Here is an 18,785-nt window from a genome sequence, read left to right as displayed (position 1 = left end):
TTAAATACTTACTTACATAAGCCACAAGATCCCTTCTAACCTTTGGAATCCTCTATAAACCTGTAGTGTCAGTCAAACGGGAGTCACTGTACTTCAGGCCCTAAGCATCATTAGCAGCATTTTCTACATTAAAAACTTACTTATAGCCCCTAAATATTTTAGATCAAAGAGGCCCAGGTAGCTACTCTTATTTTAGGAACTGTATAGTACACATAATAAAGTGAACATCAGCATAATATTGGTCATCACTGTCTTAACAGTAGGGCTTTTTTTTCCCCCTTTCTTTAAAGACTTTACAAAACCCAATAAAGGATCCACTCCTTTTTCTAACTGAAAATGGATAACTAGTATTGTCTCAGTGTTAAAATTAATAATAAAATACTACTCATTAAGTTTCACCTATTTTTATTAGAAGGAATCTTGAATTCAACATGGCTTTTTAAACTTCTTTATTTCAAATACACATGAACGGTCGTGGCACAGAGAAACAGTGATGAAGGCACGATCAACAGGACCAGTTACTAGGTTTTCAATTATAGCAGCAAATCTGAAAATAAATAATCTTCCTTTAAAAATCCAACAAGTACCTAAAATATTACTACGGATAGGAATCATTCAGCCAATGAAGACATTTTAAGGAAAATATATACAATACATTTAAGAAAAAAAAAAAATCTGGTACAACCTGGCAAGGAGATTCCTCAGGCAGCTTCTCTAAGGGATGCTTCCAGAAACATCCCCTAATGCAGACAACCTTTCCAAAGTGTTCTGAATGGGACACTTCAGTTTTTCCATTCCATAAATGAAACACAATTGTTACACTTTGCTGATTTCTAAATCTTTCTTAGAAAACATTACTGCCTACACTGAAATGAAAAGTATCAAATCTACTGGCAGTGCATCTTACAGTACTGTCGATAGCAGCCATTTTTAAGGCTCAGAGAATATGTCTTCAAAAGATATTTTCACCAAATTTGAGCAAACACTGAGCATTTCAAATAAATAATGGAATGCTAATCAAGCAAAAGTACCGAACCCTTGGTTCCAGGACAGTTTGCTAATTACTAATACAATGAAACAACTAGGAGCAAGTGACACATAAAATAGCCTCCCTAAAGTCCAAGAGTATTAAAATATTCCCCACAACAAACAATCTTCATTTCAGAACAATTTTAGCACCACTTTTTTTTTTTCCACAATTTTGACTGCAACATTAACAGTGGGAATGATACTTCGCGCAAAGTGCTTTCCCATCAATGCTCAGTTTACTTTCTTGAATGAGGTCTTCTAAATTCTCAGCTCAGATGCGCTCTGGAGTGCCAGCTTGCTCCTTCCTGTTTGTTCCTTTGAAAATGATCTAGTTAGTGCCCAAACCGGGTGAAGGAGTGTTTCAGGTAAGAAGAGGAGTTGATATATAGGTGTTGATACAGATATGTATAACAAAATCCTCAGTTTGGTTGGGTCTTTAAAAAATACCTTTTTAGCATTGTATGATCACATGCATTAAAGAAAGTAAGCATACTAGTTATCATAGCATATAAGATTCATAATTTAAAATGCACAACTACCAAAGTCAAAATTTTACACACTATAAATACTGCAACATAACTTGGAAAAGTTCCTTTTCTATAAAGGGATTGGACTGGATAAAGTTCCCTTAAAACACTAAGGTATGGTTATGACTCACATTTCTCATCTTCTGACAGTCTTAACCTCTCATTTTCTCTCTTTTAGTTCTACTTGTCTCGTATCAAGGACATGGCAATACAGTAAAAATAAGCACAAAAATTAATGGACAAACCAAAATAAAACTTCATTAGCTATTAATGGCTTGGAAGCAGAGAGGTATTTGCAAAACATTCTCAAACTACAAACATTTGGCTGGCCCATACAGGATTTGATCTGTGCTAGATGATAAAAAGAGAAACTAAGTTTTGGTTAAAAAAAATTAAATCCCTCAATACACAGATTATCTGATCTCTACAAGGCAAAGGTTATTTTTGCTCTTAATGTATCTAAAACACCCCTGTTAATCATTCTTGAATTTACTTCTGACAGGCTCAGAGCAGTCTAAATCAGTATAAAGTAACACCTCTTCTAGAAATAAAAAAGATCCCTTACACACTGTTTCAGTCCTATTCCTATAGTCTCATTCTAGCAGTTCCTTTACAAAACGCTACTCAGTAAGATGCTGCAACTTTGCCAACAAACGTCCAATGAAGACTAATTGAGATCTCTGGCGAGAACATCCCCAACGAGGTCCAGGTACATGATTTGCTACTAAAGACTTTATTCATGCATTTACCAAGAAATATCCAGCATACTACAGGGAATCAAGTATGAAGATTTCCTCTTTACCTCTTTTAAAATACTGTATTCATTTCCTATTCCTACATAACAAATTGCCACAAATTTAGCAGCTTAAAACACCACTGATTTATTATCTCATAGTTCTGTAGGTCAGAAGTCCAAGCAGGCTTAAGTGAGTTCTCGGCTTAGGGTCTCACAAGGCTGGACTCAAAGTGTTGGCCAGGCTGGGTCTTATCTGGAGACTGGAGATGAATGCCTTTCCAAGCCTATGAATGAGCTTATGGGCTGAATTCAGTTCCCGTGGCTGTAGGACTGCAGTTCCCAGCTCCTTTGCTGTTAGCCAAGGCCTCTCTCAGGTCCTCAAAGCCATGTGCATTCCTTCTCATGCAGCCCCCTCTACCTTAAAACAGCAATGGTGCCTGAGGTCCTTCTGCTTTGTCTCTTGACTTCTGCCACCAGCCCGAGAAAACTCTCTGCTTTTAAAGGAGTCACAAGATTTGATTAGCCACCCCCAGACAGTCTTCCTTTTGCTACATAACATGATATAATCATGGATCAAACAGGTTCCACCCATGCTCAAAGTGGGAGGATATTATACAAGGTCATTGGCGGGGGTGTCAGTAGGGGTCATTCTTAGAAATTTGCCTACCACAAATATACACTGTTATTCACTAGAATAATCTCTCCAAACGTGCTGTTTCCACATAACCAGTCTTTTCTTTGAGGGACAGCACTGTTGGGAGACAACCTCTTTTTCATTATTATGATAGATTTTTTAAAGGCCTTCATAATTTTGCTTATAGTTTTAAAAATAACAACACCTTCTAATTACTGACTAGTGCAACCACTGATTTGAGAAGATACACACTTTGTTCAAAGGTATTCAACCATCTCCAATTGTTGAACAAATACACACATACGTATCTACAGCCTACGTGCTAAATAATCCTTTGCGTTAACTTTTTCCAAAGCTTTTCAATCACACTGTCTGTTCTGACTACACAGTATGGTACAGCGCGTGAAAGGAGAATGCATGAGACGAAGATAAAGAACTTAAGAAATCTTACATTTTAGAATCCTAGAAATGGGTCCTCAGCTTTCTCTTCTCACCCAAAATATTCATCATCATTTGCATTATGTTCTATTCCCATGTCTGCTTTTAACCTCATGAGAATGTATTAATTGTGGTTTCTCAGCTGTTCATAATTAGCACTCTGGACACAGTACTGTTCAACAGAGCTTTCTGCAGTGATGGAAAAGTTCTGCATCCGTGGTGTCAAGTGTGGTGGCCACTAGCTCCACATGGCCACTGAGTACTTGGAATGTCACTAGTGTGTGTGATGGCAGAACCGGGTAAAAAAATGTTTTTATTTAAACAGCCCCCATGTGTCTACTGGCTATATGTGTTTTTAAAACTAGTCCCAACCTTTGACACTTTTTCCATTTACTATTTTGGTAAAATGATTCAGCGCCCTCTCAAGGCAAAGTATTTACCTTCTTCCAGTTCCAGGGACTCTTCCCCTCCCTTAATCTTCTGCCCTCACACTGCTCTTACGGGCGACCACTACAATTTCCTGCTTGGGGAAAGGATGGCTGCTTCTACTAGTTGAGTGCAGAACTGGGCAGAAAGGAGGGAGTAACTAACAGTGAGAGGCCCTGAGCACCCACCGCAGGAGAGGACAGATGAGCAGTATGAGCTGCAGGCTCGCCTCAGGAACCTGAAATCTGGTCAGAGAGACAGCACACACCATACACACAAACAATCAAAAACTAGACAACCGATTGTGTATGCAAGAGTATGGCAATGACAGCAGGGAGAGGGAGTTAGAGAAAGGGAGCTGGACATGGTGGCACACACCTATAATCCCAGCACTTTGGGAGGCTGAGGCAGGAGGATTGCTTGAGGCCAGAGATCGAGGCTGCAGTGAGCTATGAGAGCACCACTGCACTCCAGCCTGGGCAACAAAGCGAGACCCTGTCTCAAAAATAATACAAAATAATAAAAAGAGAAAGAGGAGGGCAGGCTGGAATAATTGGTCTCACATCCAGATGCTGACTGGCCACCTGCCACGTGCCTGGCACGCACCCTAGGCACGGGTAGATTCATGGGGAGAGAAGCACAAAAAAGTCCTGGAATGATAGGAAAGATTTGGCTAAAAGGAGTCTTGGGAACAAGAATGAGTTTCTTGGGAACAACAGGTGGACCAATGCTGGGAGGGCAAACTGCATGAAAACAGGAAAAAGCTAGCCAGGCAGGCTGTCTTTAAAGAAGTTGTAACAAATCACACCAGGTGCTGCAATAACTTTCTCCTCCCTAGATTTTCAGAGCATGGTCTTTCTTCATGAAACCAGAGTTGGCAACTGAGGAACCAGGGACCCAAGGGTACTCCTAAGCCCACCTGCAGAGATTTTTACTTCTGGTACTCAGTTTTTTTTGCAGTAATTTAGTATACCAAGCTGGTGCCAAAATTTTATGACAAAAGGTTATTCCTGTTTTTGAATGAAATTTGCTCATGGGCACTGGGCCAAAGAAATTTGAGAAGAAAAAAATTCAAGAAAGTGAAAAGTAAATTTAAAACATCCTAATAAAAAAATTTCAACTGGCCTTTAACTGACATAAAAATCATTTTTGGCAACGTGATTGACTTTTCAATCAAGAAAAGTAACTAAAAATTATAACAACATGGAGTGATGGAAATAATTGTACTGTATCAGTGTTTCCAAACGTTTGCACTTTGTAACACTGCACAGGAAATGATGCTATTTCATGCTGTTGGTTCAGCACATTGGGTAACTAGATGAAGCTCCTCCAGGCTAGAGCAGCCAGCTGGAACCTTGCCCCAACGCTAGGCCCCAGCCAGTGGCCACTCTGAAAGCTCAGCAGAATCCATCTCTGCCCGTCTGCAACCAACCTGCAACCCACTTGTGGCACCCCAGTGTGTCCAAGCAGACTGGCTGGGAACTGATGTTGATACTTCATCTTTTTTTTTTTTTTTTTTTTTTGAGACGGAGTCTAGCTGTGTCGCCCAGGCTGGAGTGCAGTGGTGCGATCTCAGCTCACTGCCAGCTCTGCCTCCTGGGTTCACGCCATTCTCCTGCCTCAGCCTCCCGAGTAGCTGGGACTACAGGTGTCCGCCACCACGCCCGGCTAATTTTTTGTATTTTTAGTAGAGACAGGGTTTCACCATGTTAGCCAGGATGGTCTTGATCTCCTGACCTCGTGATCCGCCCCCCTCGGCCTCCCAAAGTGCTGGGATTACAGGCGTGAGCCACAGCACCTGGTGATAATTCATCATTTTTTAAAAGTACTTTTATAAAGATCACTGATTGCTGAGACCGGTAATAGTCTTTGTTTATAGTAGTAATATCATTTGGAATTGCATGTTTAAGAGTAATAAATACAGTCTCTTGGACACGGGACTCACTTACCAGTTCATACTACAATAAAATCATTTTGGAAAATATACTACTAATAATATATTTCACCAAAAAACAATATTACAATTTTCTTTAAAATTATACCAATTATGACTCATACAATAGCAACACCTAGAAAACATTTTGTCTGACGTCATAAAATGAGTGCAGATATAAAAGAATCAACAGCAGATAATGCACCTAATTCATGGATTAAAGACAAAGATTAAAAAGGAAAGAAGAGTTTGTCATTTTACATATCAGAGGAAATATAATAAGTTAAGTCTACAATAATCTGGGTTGAATGCATCACACTTACACATTGAAAATTTATCAGACTGACTTTCTGTGGCTATACACCATACACAGTATAGTAAAGTAACCCTCAGGAAGGACGTTAGTCTTTAAAATCTTGGCTTTAAGGAATGACAAATGTCTTTGAAAATATTTTGTTCAGTCACTGTGATTATAAAAGTACTTCAGTTAAGAAATCCATCTATAATCAATCTTAAATGGCAGTGCATTTGAAAAATGGCATTGATTTGTAATGTTTGCATTTCCAAAGAAAAATATAGAAAGAACTTAAAAAAGCAAGGAAACTGGTTTTCAAAAAAAGTATCGATTCAAAAATCTACTGCACAAAAATATGTACTTCTTAAGTGTTTCTAATAAATTAATTCCATAACATTTTTATGTATATTTATATATTTATATATATAATCCCTGATAATCTATAAAAGAGGGTCTATAATAGTAAAATAAGTGAACCTCAAAAGTACCCCCTTCATAAAATGTATGTAACATTAGTTTTTCTCAAATTTAAAGAATGTAACAATATGTACAACTCTTATGTATTAGTATAATACCAAAATAGTACAAGTCATATTAACAGGCTGTCATAATTGAAAAATGTTTGAGTCAAGTTAAAATCTGAGGACAGCTTAGTTTCAAACAAATACAATTATTATGGGAGATTCACTTTCCAAGTGGAAATGACAATCGTCTTATCTACAGTAGATTTCACAAGAGGTAGTGTTCAAGTAGAAATAAAAAAAAGATACATGCTTAACTATCTTTAATTAACAAATTCACAGGAAAAAATGTGTTGGTTTCTCAGATGATCAGTTGGTGGCTTTTTTAATATGAATCTGAAATACAAAATCATAAAAGGTATGATAAAGCTGTTAATTCTCAATTCCAAAAAGGCCTTAAATACAAAATAAAAACATAATAAAAATGTAGTTTCTAAGTTGTTTCACTGATTTGATATATACTTACCTCGTTAAGAATGGCCCAAACAGCAGAATTCTGAATAACTGAAAGTCGAAAGGCTGAAATGGGATTCAGACTTGGATCCACCATTCCTTCTGCAACACCATTCTCAAATTTTCCTTCAAAATAAAAATCAGTACTTGTTGGATACACCGAGATAAGCAAACATAAAATATCACTGAGTTAAGGCAGGAAAGGAATACACCAAAATATTTCTAGTAGATGTCTTTTGACAGGGCACAGGTAATTTCTTTCCCCCTTCTTCTTTCTACTTTCATTCAGCTTTTATATTTTTCATGAAGAAGTGCATATTTAAAAACTTCACAATTTACTTAATTAGGCAGAGCTATAATTTTTCTCACTACAAATTAAAAAACAAAAATATATTTGTTCTTATATCAACAATGTTTTAAACTATAGGTTTTTTGTAAATTGTGATTTACCTAAATCTTACCAAAATATAATCTGTACCATCACGCAGTCTGATTGCTTTGAATGTTAAGTCAATAACAAATTTTGATTTGTTAATTAAATACGCACACAGTTGTTCACCTTGAGCAGGGACTCAATACAAGTGTATTCTTTCCAAAGGCACATTTAGAAGGAATTAAGAAATAATGCCTCCTCTACACAGTTCAATATAAAACTCCACTATAATGACAAGCTAAAACAGGCTCTCCTATAAAAATAAGGACCAAGAACCATAAAGGGTAACATGCTGTGTACCACTTTTCTTGCTATCAGGAATAACATCCATCTTAAAATAAAACCAAAAAATGTTGTCAGAAAAGTGACAAGAAAATGGTTCATTGTGGGCCAAATTTCTTTAAGCCAAGGTTGGTAAACTTTTTCTATAAAGGACAGTCCTTGTGGGCCAAGAGGAAATTTGAGATTACTATGTAGGGTAATATATACAGGAAGAGAGAAAACAAATTTTTACAAATCTGAGGTGGAAATTCAATATATAATGATAACTGAATACAATATATATTTTTTGGTAATATAGGTATACCAAGGAGAAGAACATAATTCCTTTTGGGAGTATAACATTTCACTTAACTGGGGTTCAAAGTTAGTGTTCCCTATAATCAAAACTGACTGCAAATGTTCCCTTGTTATTGTTGATTGATAATGATATTTTATATACATCTTTGAAACGTTCTTTCACACAGCCTAGGTGCTGCCTAATACTGATATCAATCCACAAACACACGATTTTAATGGGGCACATGCATCCCTTGGGAGGCACTTATGGAATTCTATTTGATTTTCCTTTTGGTATATTATTAGCCTTCTGGTATATTATTACACTGCAGATGAATCATTTCCAATTGAGATTTAGGTGAAGTTCCTCAATTAAATGGATTTTGAGATATGGAAATTTCTCTTTCATTTGTATTGAGGTCCAAAACCACTGCTGGGACTATAGTTTGAGCTTGGAAAGCGCATCTGCCGTAAACTTGTGTGGGATGGAGATCTTGCTTCCTGTTTTAACTTTTGAAAGCATGAGAAATGTATAAAGAGCTTGATGGTGCTTCAAGTTCAATGTTAACTGTCATTAAAATGATTTGACTGCAACGTTAGTTTTGCATATAAGCACCATTTTGTCTTGTAATTTTAGGTTGAATTCATTAAGAAACAATATTAAGTCTGCAGCAAAAACTAGTTTTCTTTTTTTTTTCTTTGAGACAGAGTCTCACTCTGTCACCCAAGCTGGAGTGCGATGGCACGATCTCAGCTCACTGCAACCTCTGCTTCCCAGGTTCAAATGATCCTCCCACCTCAGCCTCCCGAGCAGCTGGGATTACAGGCGTGTGCCACCACACCTGGCTAATTTTTGTATCTTTATTAGAGATGGGGTTTCACCATGCTGGCCAGGCTGGTCTTGGACCTCTGACCTCAGGTGATCCACCTGCCTCGGCCTCCCAAAGTGCTGGGATCACAAGCGTGAGCCACCATGCCCAGTTTAGCAAAAACGAATTTTCAAAGTGATAATAGCTGTTGAGGGAAGTTCTCATTTGGGAAAATTTCAATCTTGGTCCTGAACTCAAAAAAACTGCAGTAAATCTTTACCACTGCTAAGCCACTGAACTGCTGTGTGGCAGGACAAGTCAGGATATTCAGTTCCTATTTCTGACAAAAATTCACAGCATTTGTGATGGCTAAGTCCATGAGAGTGAATAAGGTTCACTGTTGACACTTTCGTTCAATGACATATGACACATTCAAATCTTTTCTGCAAAGTACCTGGCTGATGAATAATAAAATAAATAACCATAGGCTTTAAATATCTTACATTTTTTTCAAGCTTTATAAATTAATGCAACTAAGCCATCTTCTCCACAAGTATTTTTTTTTAGCACCATTTGTTGAAGCACATCTTAGCAGATTCTACTTCAGGTTGTACTGAATTTGTGTTTTCTCAGCCTGTGTGAAAATACTCTTCTCTGTAGTTGTTCCAAACAGACTATTTACAGGGGCCAACTCTCAGTCTCTTCAACCATGGCACTGATTCCAAGTAATAACTGAGCAGTACCAGTGACAACTCCGTCAATTCCTCAGGAGCCAAGAAAAACACTCAAAATAATCTGCTTTGTTTTTTGAATACTGATATTGCTCCCAATGTCCTTAAGTCTTCAAACAATTGTTATTGCTGAAAGCCTCCTATCCTTAAATAAGTTTACTTTCTCTGCACACATAACTTTGGCTGCTGCTATTAACCATGATTTAATTAACTCGTGATTGGTAAGTGGTTTTTCTTGCTTAGCTAAAAAATAAGCCACTTGAAATACCACTTTGGGAACAGCCTCATTTTTATTTTTAGTGAAGAAATTCTGCTGTGATGAGATATTCCATTCTAAAGTTTCTAACTTTTCTGACCATTGCTTTCCTGTGAGTTGGGAGTATCATTGTATTTAGCCTAATAACGTACAGCTCTCACATAACTGCACAATAACTACAATGACTTGCCAACAATTTTGTAACATAACCCACATTCTACTGTATTAAAAGCCACAATGCTCAAAATCTACTTTTCTTGTTTTGATGATGGATAAGTACTTGTAATTTTAAGTCAGAGTGCCATGATATGTGTGGCTCTCAAAATACTGTCCAATTATAAATGCATCATTGTGATTTGCAGTACTCTAAGCAGCAGTGCAAAGCCGGGAGAGCATGACCTCGATCTCTCCTGCACCTACTCACTCATCTTTGCTGTTGGAGAGTAGAAGCACACACACACACACTACATTAGAAAATCAGCATGGCTGTCTTCCAAAAAAACTTTATTTATGGACACAGAAATCTGAATTTTATATAATTTTCACATAGCACAATGTATTCTTTTTACCTTTTTAGCCATTTAAAAACAAAAAAAGAAAAAGACGACTTTTTAAAAAATGTTCTTAGATCACAGACTATTCAAAAACAGGTGGAGGACCAGATGTGCCCCATGGACCGTAGTTTGCTGACCACATGCTGTTACATTATGCAATCCATTGTCCAGTCTCACAGCATAGTTAATAGATTAATAATAAAATAAGGTACATTCAGATTGAAAACCACAGCAGAGCAGGCTTGTACTAATTTATATTGTAAATGTTGAACCTATGAGCCTCCAAAGTAATGCTTTTATTCAAAAATTATTAATAAACTTATTTCATAGAAGTTTGTCCATACTTGGTGCTGGACTTGGGTAGCAGGTAGGTGCTACCAAAAATTATTATTGAATATTGAATTAGGGAGGGGATTCAGATCTTAAAAATATTGCAAAACTTGGAACATTTTAACCAATGCGACATTGAATACTGTCACCTGATGAGCTCATTTCATTAGAAAAATAATTACCAAATGATAACTAGCTCATCAAAACACTCTTGCCCAGCAATTTATCCTCTCCCATGTATAAGAACAGTACATACACTACCGCAAAAGATTGCAAACAACCTAAGTATCCATCACTAGGAGCCTGGCCAAATAAATTACAATATGCTGATACAAGGGAATTTTAGGCAGCCAATTTCTTCAGTCAAAGAAAAAATAAAAAAGAATAAGCCAGACACAGTCGCTCACACCTGTAATTCTGGCACTTTGGGAGGCTGAGGCAGGCAGATCACCTGAGGTCAGGAGTTCGAGACCAGCCTAGCCAACATGGTGAAACCCCGTCTCTACTAACAATACAAAAATTAAGCCAGGCATGGTGGCCTGCGCCTGTAATCCCAGCTAATTGGGAGGCTGAGGCAGAGAGAAATGCTTGAACCCAGGAGGCGGAGGATGCAGTGAGTCAAGATTGTGCCACTGCACTCTACCCTGGGCGACAGAGCAAGACTCCATCTATAAATAAATAAATAAATCAAATAATGAAGAAAAAGTTGAAGATAATGCAGTTGAAGATTTGCTTCTCTTCCTAAGTCTATATTGTAGAGAAACTCTCATACATGTGCACAAGTGTTCAAAGCAGCCATGTTTATTACAGCAAAAACATGGACACAAACTTTATGACCAGAGAACAGATCGTGCTATCCAGAGAATCCATCCATACAGGAGTGAAAAAGAATGAGTCGTAAACACACACACTCACGTGGATGAATCTCACAATTGTGAGGGGGAAGAAACCAAACTGTAGACCACAGAAAGATATTTATATCAAACGTGAAAACAGGCAAAATCCCACTGTGCATTGTTTAGGAATATATTCCATACATAGTAAAAATGGAAATGGTAACCATAAAATTCAGGTGTTGAAGGAGAAGAGAAGCTATTAGGGTATAGCTTTGGGGAGAAGGAGAAGAGAAGAGAAGCTATTAGGGAAGGACAGCTGAATTGGCACATCTTAAGCTGGAGGGTGGATACAGGTACTCAGCATATTATTATTATTAAAATATTTTTAAATGTTCATGTTCCATATGTACATAGGCATTTTGTTCCATGAAAAAAAGAGATGTAAAACTGGATTATAGGGCGTATCATTTGTGTGTGATGATGTGTTGTTCTTAGAGAACATACCCAGATATTGTTATTTATGCATACAATACTCCTGAAGGGACACAAATCATTACGGGAACTGCCTCTCAGAAGCAGTGGGTAGGAGAGGGAAGAAAAGGGAAGAAGACTTAAGACTACCCTTTTAAATTTGTATTTGGTACCGTGTGTGTGTGATGACTTTTCAAACTACAAACTTAACCTTTGTCCTTAACCCAATGGTCTGGAAGGTAAGTATTAAGACAGGAAAGAAGAGAAAAAGTGAAGGAAATTACCAGAGTGACTGGAACCCCACACTCCTGGCACTGACAGGGACGGCCAAGGGCTATAGCCGTGGCTCCCCTCCGCCCGCCATGCCTGACCAGTGGCCCTTTCCTTCTCCCACTGGGTCTCTGCAGAACGTTCTTCTGCCGTCTCGCAGCTTTAACCCACTGAAATAGAACTAGTATTTCTTCCACAAGACCATTCTTAGCGATCACGCTCTACTCTTCTAACCCCCACCCCATCAACCCTCGGGTCTCCACTGATGGCCAGCTGATGGTCTACTGTTCTTGCCAATGCCTGCACACATAAGTTGCTACCCAGTCTGATCCAATTCAAATTCAGGCCCCTCTCCAGGGCCAGTCTTGGCGACATGGAAGGGGAGCAGGGAAGTGCTGGGTAGAGAAGGGCATGAGCTCCACCCTCGGGCCTGCGCCCACCGACCTAGGTGAGGACAGGCATTTCCGTCTTCCCACCCAAATGTTGCATTTCCCAAGACCACCCTGGCCTGCCACGTCCCCATACTGTGCCTATAAAAGCCCTGAGACCCTAGCAGGCAGGCACACAAGTGGCTGGACGTGGAGGGGAAGGAAGCACACGGGCGGGCGTTAGAGCACACCCGCGGATGCTGGCAGGCCATCGACGGGCGGAATGACGCAGAATTTGGCCAGGGCAGTCGGAGGAGAGCCTAGGCAGCCCGACTCCAGGGGAAAACCATCTCCCTTCTGGCTCCCCCATGTGCTGAGAGCTACTTCCACTCAATAAAACCTGGCACTCATTTTCCAAGCCCACGTGTGATCCAATTCTTCCGGTACACCAAGGCAAGAAACCCGGGATACAGAAAGCTTCTGTCCTTGTGATAAGGCAGGGGGTCTAATGGCTGGTGCGGTGGGTCACGCCTGTAATCCCAGCACTTTGGGAGACCGAGGCCGGTGGATCACGAGGTCAACACCAGCCTGGCCAACATGGCGAAACCCCGCCTCTACCAAAAATAGAAAAATGAGCCAGGCCTGGTGGCTGGCGCCTGTAATCCCAGGTACTCGGGAGGCTGAGGCAGGAGAATCACTTGAACCCGGGAGGCGGAGCTTGCAGTGAGCTGGGATTGCACTACTGCACTTCAGCCTGGGCGGCAAAGCGAGACTCTGTCTCCAATAAATAAATAAATAAATAAATAAATAAATAAATAAATAGGCAGGGGGTCTAATTGAACTAACAAACACAAGCCACCTATGGACAGCTAAACTAAAAGAGCACCCTGTTACACACGCCCGCTGGGACCTCAGGAGCTGTAAACATTCACCCCTAGACACTGCCATGGGGTCAGAGCCCCACAGCCTGCCCTTCTGCATGCTCCCCTAGGGGTTTGAGCAGTAGGGCACCAAAGAAGCAAGCCACACCCCCATCACACGCCCCGAAAGGTGGGTAAGGGAACTTTTCCCATCTCAACAGCAGCTTGTTTGCATGCCAAGAGGGCTCTTACTAGCATCTCTTTCCCTAGTTCTCCCCGTTAAACTTTCCACTGGGATCCAAATTTGCTTGTCTGTAGCTAACATCTCTAATTGCTTAACACTAAAATTTCCATTGTATTCCACAGCACCCTTAGGCTGAACTTCCCCACATTCTGGTTCAAGTAAGTCATCCCCTCTTTAGGGAGAACTAGAGCTTTTTGTTCTTCTGGCCTGCCTCTCCATTGGGGACAATCTCTGCACCACTGCTCTGGGTCCTTGGCAAGGACAGCAGCCCCTTCTCTTGGAGTGACACCTTGCTTTAGGATCTGAGCACTGGTCATGGCAGTGGCCCTTGGTTTTTGTCTTGTTTTGTTTTGTTTGAGACAGAGTGGCCCAGGCTGGAATGCAATGGTGCAATCTTGGCTCACTGCAACCTCCACCTCCTGGGTTGGGTTCAAGCAATTCTCCAGCCTCAGCCTACTAAGTAGCTGGAACTACAGGCATACACCACCACACCTGGCTAATTTTTGTATTTTTACTAGAGATAGGGTTTCACCATGTTGGCCAGGCTAGTCTTGAACTCTTGAGCTGGTGATCTGCCTACCTTGGCCTCCCAAAGTGCTGAGATTACAGGCGTGAGCCACTGCACCCAGTCAAGCCTTGGTTTTCTTGGCTGGCTTCTGCTACTGACTGGACTGGGGCAGTGAGTTAGGACATCGGTGATCAGGGCCAAGTATTCTCACCCTGCTGTGCCTGGGGCAGAGTTCTGCCCAGATTCATCAGCTGCTCTTGTCTGGAACAGAGCTTCTGCAACAGAGTTGGGGGTAAGGACAGATGCTGGCAGCCTGACCCTCCTGGGCAGATGCCACAGCCCTAGACTAGAAGCTGGCAGGAGAGTCCAGTGTTCCTGGTTGTACCTGCACAGGGCAGAGCTTCTGTCTCCCTTAGCTGGGGTGAGCTTCTGTCTCCCCGAGCTGGGGTACTATGAGTGATAAGGCTGGTCCTGGCTCCCTCCCCGAGATCTGGGAGATTCTCATGAATAAATGTTGCTCCATTTGCTGCAAGCCCTTAGGACAATCTTCACAGATTTAAAATAGTTTTTTAAAAATAATTTTCACCAGTTATAATTGTTTTGCTAACGAGAGGGTCAAGGAAGCTCCTCACACACAATTCTATTAAAGAAGACTTCTTAAGGAAGCAGAATGTTCTACATTCAGTTGAAAAAAGATCAGTTGCTCTTTAGTTCTGTTCTGTTTGATTACACAAGGTCCTAGGCTGATGATGCAGAAGTTCACTTCTCGTTCTAAGAACATATGAGTTGATATTTTAGATGGTCATTTTCTTCAATTACTATAGAGATATTTAATATAGATGTCTCTATTTCCTATGCTACTTTCATAATCTAGAACATACCATTTTCAGAAATTTAATAAGTGACAGGTAATGGGGTAATAAATGTCTCAGATACTCAGCTGATTTTGTGTATATTTCCAGAGATGGGCTAAGGTACAGCCCAAATATAAAAATCATTCATCCACCAAAACTATAAAGGAAGTAGCCAGGGTTATTGTGCAAGCCTCTTAGCAATGGCTGAATGATACTTACCAAAGGTAAAACTGTTCTAGAAAGGGCTTAAAAATGTATCTATCCTATAGACCTACAATATCAATTTACCAATATTTGCTCTTGTCTAATACTAAGAGAAGCATTCATTTGTTTTAAGCAAAAGAAAATGTACAGTTATTTATTGAGTCAGTGTCTACCAAGTGACAGGCCCTGTGTTAACTACGGGACACACAGGAGAGACACGGCCCCTCCCTCTCCAGGGGGAGCACACAGAACGGAGCTATGGAACAACACAACCACACAGCAAAGGCACATACGGGGGGATCTGAAGAGCAGGGAAGTGAGGCCATTAAATGGGCAGATTAAGGGTGCAAAAGCATTTATTAGAAGGAAAAATAATTGACCAATCATTTCAGACAGAGAAAATGGCTAGAGATGTGGCTGCCCGGAGAGTGTGGGGCCTTCATCAGAGGAACAACAGTCTCAGGGCTGGAGAGAAAGAATGAGAGAAAGTCACAGATGTGAAGGTGGGTGGGAGCTAAGGCATCAGATAACAAAAAGGCCTCAGGGTTCTAGTTACGTTTCAGAAAAGTAACTGCAGTGGCTCTAGAGAGCCACAGGAAAGCCACGGCGAGATGCAGTCCCTCCCCTGGCTCTGAATTGGAGGCACAGAGCAGCCTGCCCCTCACAGACAGGGTGACTCAAGACTGTCAGATGAAAAACGGACAGATCTGTGCTAATGGACAGTAAGAAGAGGGCAGTCTTCAGGGTGCCTCCCAGGTTAGGCTTAGGCAACTAGATGGATAGGGACAGCAAAAACTGGCGATCAATAAAGAAATGTGTGTTACAGACGCTTGTGGTAGACGGCTATGTGGCTGCCAGGTATAAGGCTATGTCAGTGGACATCTCAACATAGATGTGACGCTGGGGAGGAGGGAAGGGGCCCGAAGCACAGATTCTGGCCTGTCAATGTGAGCTGAGACTGGAGAGGAGATAAACCCTTCCAGCAGGAGGCAGTGCAGGCAGACTCTCTATCAGGGAGCATCAACAAGAGCACGACACACAGCACGGAAGGAGCGAGAAAGACAGCCCAATCTGTGATATGAAATCCTACTTGGATCAAATAATAAAAGCAAGTACTACAACACAGCACACATAAAACCTGGAGGACACTGGTAATTGTAATCCTCAAGTTGCTTAACATCTGAAAAGAACTTAAAAGTACTTTAGGAGTAAGTCCAGAAAAATAAAGGCCATTTTACTAAAGTAGATATTACCTATTCTGAAATAGCCATCTTCTAATCGTTTGTCTTTGGTTTCTTTGCTTATTTCCAAACCTTCACTCTAAAATAAAACAAAAGCATTAATTTCAAAAATAATTCTTTCTATTTAACCTAAGTTATTAATATATCTTAATATAGATGAAGTGGCATTTGTAACACAGCTATCCCTAAAAAGAGAAATATCATCTCAGTCTTGAACTTTAAAAAACTTATTAGATTAATAATAAAAGATGTTTTCTTAAGCCATCGTTTGAATCTGTATATAATATATTGGTGGTTGGAAATGAAACATTAAATCAATTAAACAGAACAGTATTTTCTATTAAAACTATAGAAGAACTGTGTAGTTAACTTGAAAGAAATCTAAGGATTCCTTAGAGACCAATAAACTAAATTGTGTATTAATTAACAGGCATTAAAAACACATAGACTTTGGACTCAAAATACAAACAGCAAGTAAACACTAAAGAAAACAATGATTCAGGCCGGGCGCAGTGGCTCATGCCTGTAATCTCAGCACTTTGGGAGGCCGAGGCAGGTGGATCACGAGGTCAGGAGATCAAGACCATCCTGGCCAGTGGTGAAACCCAGTCTCTACTAAAATACAAAAATTAGCTGGGCATAGTGGCACGCGCCTATACTCCCAGCTACTCGGGAGGCTGAGGCAGGAGAATCACTTGAACCTGGGAGGCAGAGGTTGCAGTGAGCCAAGATGGCACCACTGCACTCCAGCCGGTGACAGAGCGAGACTCTGTCTCAAAAAATAAAATAAAATAAAATAAAACAATGATTCATTTCTTTTTCTAGTAGAAACGTTCATATTATTTGTAACCTCCACCTCCCAGGTTCAAGTGATTCTCGTGCCTCAGCCTCCCGAGTAGCTGGGATTACAGGCGCATGCCACGATTCCTGGCTAATTTTTGTATTTTTAGTAGAGATGGGGTTTTGTCATGTTGGCCAGACTGGTTTTGAACTCCTGACCTCAAATGATCCACCCCTCTCAGCCTCCCAAAGTGCTGGGATTACAGACGTGAGCCACCGGGTCTGGCCTGTTACTTTCCAAGATAAAACAAAATGAAGGCTCTTTCTATGAATGGGTTAAATGCACTCGTCAAATATAAAAGTGCTTCATATTTCAAAACAAATTAATATTATTCACCACTGAGTCCTGCAAATCATGAGAATTTTCTTTCCCCTTAAAAACAAGAAAAGCTTCAAGCTAAGTCTACTAGTATTAGTTGTTAGGGAAAGGTAAGAGGAAATAGCAGTCATACCTTAAAAGGCAAAACTTCCACAGTTGTGTTTAGCAGAATGTCTCCAGGATGTTCTTGGTTGCCGCTATGGAACAAATAACTGAAAATACAAACATCAAAATAAAAACACAAGTCGGGCTAGATTTTACAAAGATTCAAGAAAATGACCTTACCTCAGAGTCAGCTTTTCTAAACAAGACTCTAAGCAAGCAAAGTTGACAACGCTAGAGCTTGTAATAACTGCACAGTATGTGTTCTGAATGGTTGTAGGGAACTTAGAAACTTAAGAGCATGACTCCTAGGTGATAAGTTCATTCCTTCTGTCAGAAACAATTATGTTTGCTGCTTAACATAATAAGGTACCTAGATATTTTCAAAAAGGATGAGTTTTATGTCACTGTCTATAATGCTTTAAATATTTAAACCTCTTGCCAGAAAATTATAACACCTATATAATACTGCTGTATCTTACATCAGAAAAAAACTTCACTAGGACAACCAGTAGTCATGGCATGTCCAAAGACCAGTTCTAGGCTGGGCGTGGTGGCTCACACCTGTACTCCCAGCACTTTGGGAGGCCGAGGTAGGAGGATCACTTGAGGTCAGGGGTTCAAGACCAGCCTGGGCAACACAGTGAGACCTCGTCGCTACAAAAAATTAAAAAATTAGCCAGGCATGGTGGTATGTACCTGTAGTCCCAGCTACTCAGGAAGCTAAGGTGAGAGGATTGCTTGAGTTTAGCCTGGAAGGTGTCGTCTACAGTGAGCCGTGACTGTGCCACTGCACTCCAGCCTGGGTAACACAGCAAGAACTCATCTCTAAATAATAATAATAATAATAGTAATAAATAATAATAATAAAAGAAACAAAGACTAGTTCTATCCAATACAAATAACTTTAATATTAGTAGACTAGAAGTAAATTAACCTCTTAAAATATCTGAATATCAATATTAAAAAAGCATTTGAAGAATGACTAATTATCGATATATGGTG

The 18,785-nt window shown here is 40.1% G+C and overlaps 1 protein-coding gene across 4 annotated transcripts in view; it reads right to left on the bottom strand.

Annotated features, from left to right (window-relative positions):
- Window positions 1-388: 388 nt before the first annotated feature.
- MGAT4A (alpha-1,3-mannosyl-glycoprotein 4-beta-N-acetylglucosaminyltransferase A) overlaps window positions 389-18,785 on the bottom strand; it is a 119,537-nt gene continuing 101,140 nt past the window's right edge. For all 4 annotated transcript variants that reach the window (XM_034953693.2, XM_034953694.3, XM_055107625.2 and 1 more), the window contains exons 13-16: window positions 17,812-17,890; window positions 16,532-16,598; window positions 7,006-7,118; window positions 389-6,875 (exon numbers count right to left, since the gene is read on the bottom strand). In XM_034953693.2, the coding sequence (XP_034809584.1) occupies window positions 6,849-6,875; window positions 7,006-7,118; window positions 16,532-16,598; window positions 17,812-17,890 (286 nt within the window). In that variant the 3' untranslated portion in view covers window positions 389-6,848. The remainder of the gene's footprint in view (window positions 6,876-7,005; window positions 7,119-16,531; window positions 16,599-17,811; window positions 17,891-18,785) is intronic.

The sequence above is a fragment of the Pan paniscus genome, chromosome 12 (assembly GCF_029289425.2).
Source record: "Pan paniscus chromosome 12, NHGRI_mPanPan1-v2.0_pri, whole genome shotgun sequence".
Classification (NCBI taxonomy): domain Eukaryota; kingdom Metazoa; phylum Chordata; class Mammalia; order Primates; family Hominidae; genus Pan; species Pan paniscus.
The sequence above is the reverse complement of the archived record's forward strand: the minus strand, read 5'-3'. Positions and strand labels throughout refer to the sequence as shown.